General features: G+C 42.3%; 1 protein-coding gene across 1 annotated transcript; it reads right to left on the reverse strand.

Annotated features, from left to right (window-relative positions):
* Positions 1–593: 593 nt before the first annotated feature.
* LOC143615487 (putative mitochondrial protein AtMg00860) lies at positions 594–2,084 on the reverse strand. The gene is made up of 2 exons (XM_077088601.1): positions 1,940–2,084; positions 594–952 (listed from the first exon to the last, which is right to left on the reverse strand). Exons 1-2 carry the CDS (start codon positions 2,082–2,084, stop codon positions 594–596), a joined length of 504 nt encoding a protein of 167 aa, XP_076944716.1.
* Between the last annotated feature and the right edge of the window lie 1,298 nt (positions 2,085–3,382).

Consider the following 3,382-nt stretch of genomic DNA (forward strand, 5'->3'; position numbering starts at 1 on the left):
GGACACCAATAGATGGATCAAAGATCAGCGTACATTTTATCCGCACCGGGATGAATAAAATACCGTGACTTATGAGCTTCATCCATAATGAATATGTGAAGATTATCACAATCGAGAATCCGCAAGCGATTAATAAAATATAGCAAACCATTGGGCTTAGATTCCAGTTGAAATTCCACACCACACGACATGTCGCTATACATGTTGCCTTCGGTGACGGATTTGAGTTGGGCGTCAAGAATACGCTCTTCGAAATCACTTTGAATAAGAACACAAGTAAGAAGAACTGATTTGACTTGTCTCTTACGACTGAGAGTGTCTGCCACAACCTTTACTTTACCAGGATGGTAGCGAATCTCAAAATCATAATCGCTAAGCAACTCAGCCCAACAACGTTGTCTCATATTGAGTTCTTTTTTATGAAAGATGTGTTGGAGACTCTTATGGTCTGTAAACACCACGCATTTGGTACCATAGAGATAGTGCCTCCAAATTTTCAAGGCGAATACAACAACACCAAGTTCGAGATCATGTGTCGTATAATTCTTTTCGTGTACCTTGAGTTGTCTCGAAGTGTACGTGATAACCTTACCTCATTTCATGAGAACACAAACGCGACCTTGATTAGAAGCATCACAGAAAATGATGAAATCTTCATTACCTTCGAGAAGAGCAAGAATGGGAACATTGAAAAGCATGTCGTTAAGGGTTTGAAAAGCTTCTTCTTTCTTTGACCCCCACTTGTAAGGTTTACCCTTGTTTGTTAGAGCGGTGAGGGGCAACGCAATCTTCGAAAAATTCTGAATGAAATGACGGTAATATCCCGCAAAACCAAGAAAAGAACAAACTTCGGTGGGAGAAGTGGGTGTTTTCCAATTCTTGACGGCTTCAATCTTTGCGGGATCAACGTGGATACCTTTGTCGTTGACAACATGGCCCAAAAACTGAACTTCTTTAAGCCAGAACTCACACTTTAAAAGCTTGGTATACAATTGTTCCTTCCGTAGGAGGTCGAGAATAGTATGCAGGTGCTCTATGTGATCATTTTCGGATTTTGAGTAGATCAAAATATCGTCGAAGAAAATAATTACGAATTTTTCCAAGTATGGTTTACACACACGGTTCATTAGATCCATGAAAACCGCGGTGCATTGGTTAGCCCAAAAGGCATAACACAAAATTTGTAATCCCATATCGAGTACGGCATGCGGTCTTGGGAATATCATCTTCGTTAACGTAAAGTTGATGATAACCCGAACGAAGATCGATCTTCGAGAAGCATGCAGCTCCTTGAAGTTGATTGAAAAGATCATCGATGCGGGGGAGCAGGTAACGATTCTTGACGGTGAGTTTGTTGAGTTCGCGATAATTAATACACATGCGGAGCAAACCATCCTTCTTCTTCACAAATAAAATAGGTCCGGCAACGTCATTAGGAAAGACGTCTGGAAAATCACCGCAACTAGGATACCTTGAATCGTCTTCTTATACTTATCCTTTTCAACCACAAGTACTAAGAAAGCAACGTACTTCTTACGAAGTTAACGCTGAGCTCGAAAACACGACATGAGATTAAGCTTAGAAATAGGTGCGCTACCGAAAACTTTAAGAATACGACCATCTTTAAGAGGTATACGAAGAAATTTCTCGAAACATACAACTTTGACATGATTTAGAGTTAGCCAATCCATTCCAAAAATAACATCAGAACTACCCATTTGCACAGGAATAAGATTGATACAGAACTTGGCCTTATTGATAGTTAGGACACAACCTCGAATAACCGAATCAATAATAATAGGGTTCCCATTTGCTACTTATACAGTAAAAGGCTTAGATAACCTATCAATAATATACGCAAAATCCAAAGAAATAAAACTCTTATCGGCACCGGTATTAAACAACACCGAAGCAGAATGATCGTTAATAGAGAACGTACCATTCACCACATCGCTGGAACTCTGAGCTTGTTTCACATTCATCATAAAAGCACGACCATTAGAACCTTGAGGTGCTTGAGCAGTTTGGTTAGTTGGGGAAGCTTGGATAGCAGGGGCTTGCACAGTTGCATGAGTAGGAGCCATGAGCTGAGGGACTTGAGGGGTATAGGCGTGAGGTGCAAAACTTTATGGGATCGGAGGTTGGTAGGTTTGAACTTGTTAAGCTTAGCTAGTGTAGTAAGGTGCAGGCATGACTTAGGCTTGATGATCATGAGTGGTATAGTTGGGTGCAGCATAACTTGGGCTTGATGGGCATGGGTTAGTTGAGGGCACATATTGCGGAGATGACAAGGATCTGCTCAATTGTAGCAAGCACGGGTGTTAGGAGAACCAGGTTGAGCATATGGGGTAGTAACGGGTTTAGGAGCAGGTTGAGCAGACCGTTGTGGGATGGCTTGTGTACTAGGCGGAGCACGACAAGCGTTAGCAAGGTGACCGTAACGATTGCATTGAATGCAAAGACGACAAGGAGATTGAGCCGGATGATGACGGTTACATATGGAGCATAACGGGTGAGGTCTGGTATAGGGTCTCTTGTTCGGAGCATTTTGGTTTTGAGGTTGATGGTTGGCTTGGTTAACTACATAGTTTTGGTGATTGGATTTAGGTTTGTGGTTGTTGTAGCAGTGAGAATTGTTGTTTTGTGCGGGTTTGGGTTTAGCTTTAGCATTGGTTGAGGACTTGGCTTTGGTTTTGTCAGCAGCGGGTTTGGAATCCTTTTGGGATAAGGTTCCATCTTAGACATGGATATCAAACAACGAGGTAGCAAGAGCAATAGCTTCCTTGATGGAAAGAGGATCTCGACTGACCACGACATCATGGAAAATCGTGGGCAATCCGCGAATATACTTACGAATACCGGGAGACATAGGTGTCACAAGATGAGGTACTAGAAGACTAAGCTTCTTAAAACGATTTGAGTAAGTAGAGTTATCACCACTAATCTGCTTGAGTTCCCAAAACTCAGTCTCAAGCCTTTGCAGTTCATGTTCGGGATAGAATTCCTTCTTCATAGCCTCCTTGAGTTCCTCCTAAGGCATAGTCATAGCAATCTCAATGCCTTAGAGGGCCTTGAAAGTTTTCCACCATGTGAGAGCTCGCTCTTCGAAGATGCTCGAGGAAAACTTATTCCGTTTTTCATTCGGACATTCACAGTGGATGAAGAAGTTCTCCATTCTCTCGAACCACTACAGAAGTTTAGTGGCATTCTCTTCTCCAAGATACGGTGGTGGTTTAGCACTAGTGAAATTCTTGTAGTGAAAGTCGCTCGGGGCAGCTGAAGTAGCAGATCCATCCGAGTTGAGACTCTAGATCTGAGTCACAATCGTAGGTATAGCAGCAACAAATTCTTTGGTGATCCTAGCAGCCAGATGGCGATCTTG

Source organism: Bidens hawaiensis, unplaced genomic scaffold (genome assembly GCF_021521415.1).
Source record: "Bidens hawaiensis isolate Kalapana, Puna unplaced genomic scaffold, B.hawaiensis_p1.1 tig00043271_1, whole genome shotgun sequence".
NCBI lineage: Eukaryota > Viridiplantae > Streptophyta > Magnoliopsida > Asterales > Asteraceae > Bidens > Bidens hawaiensis.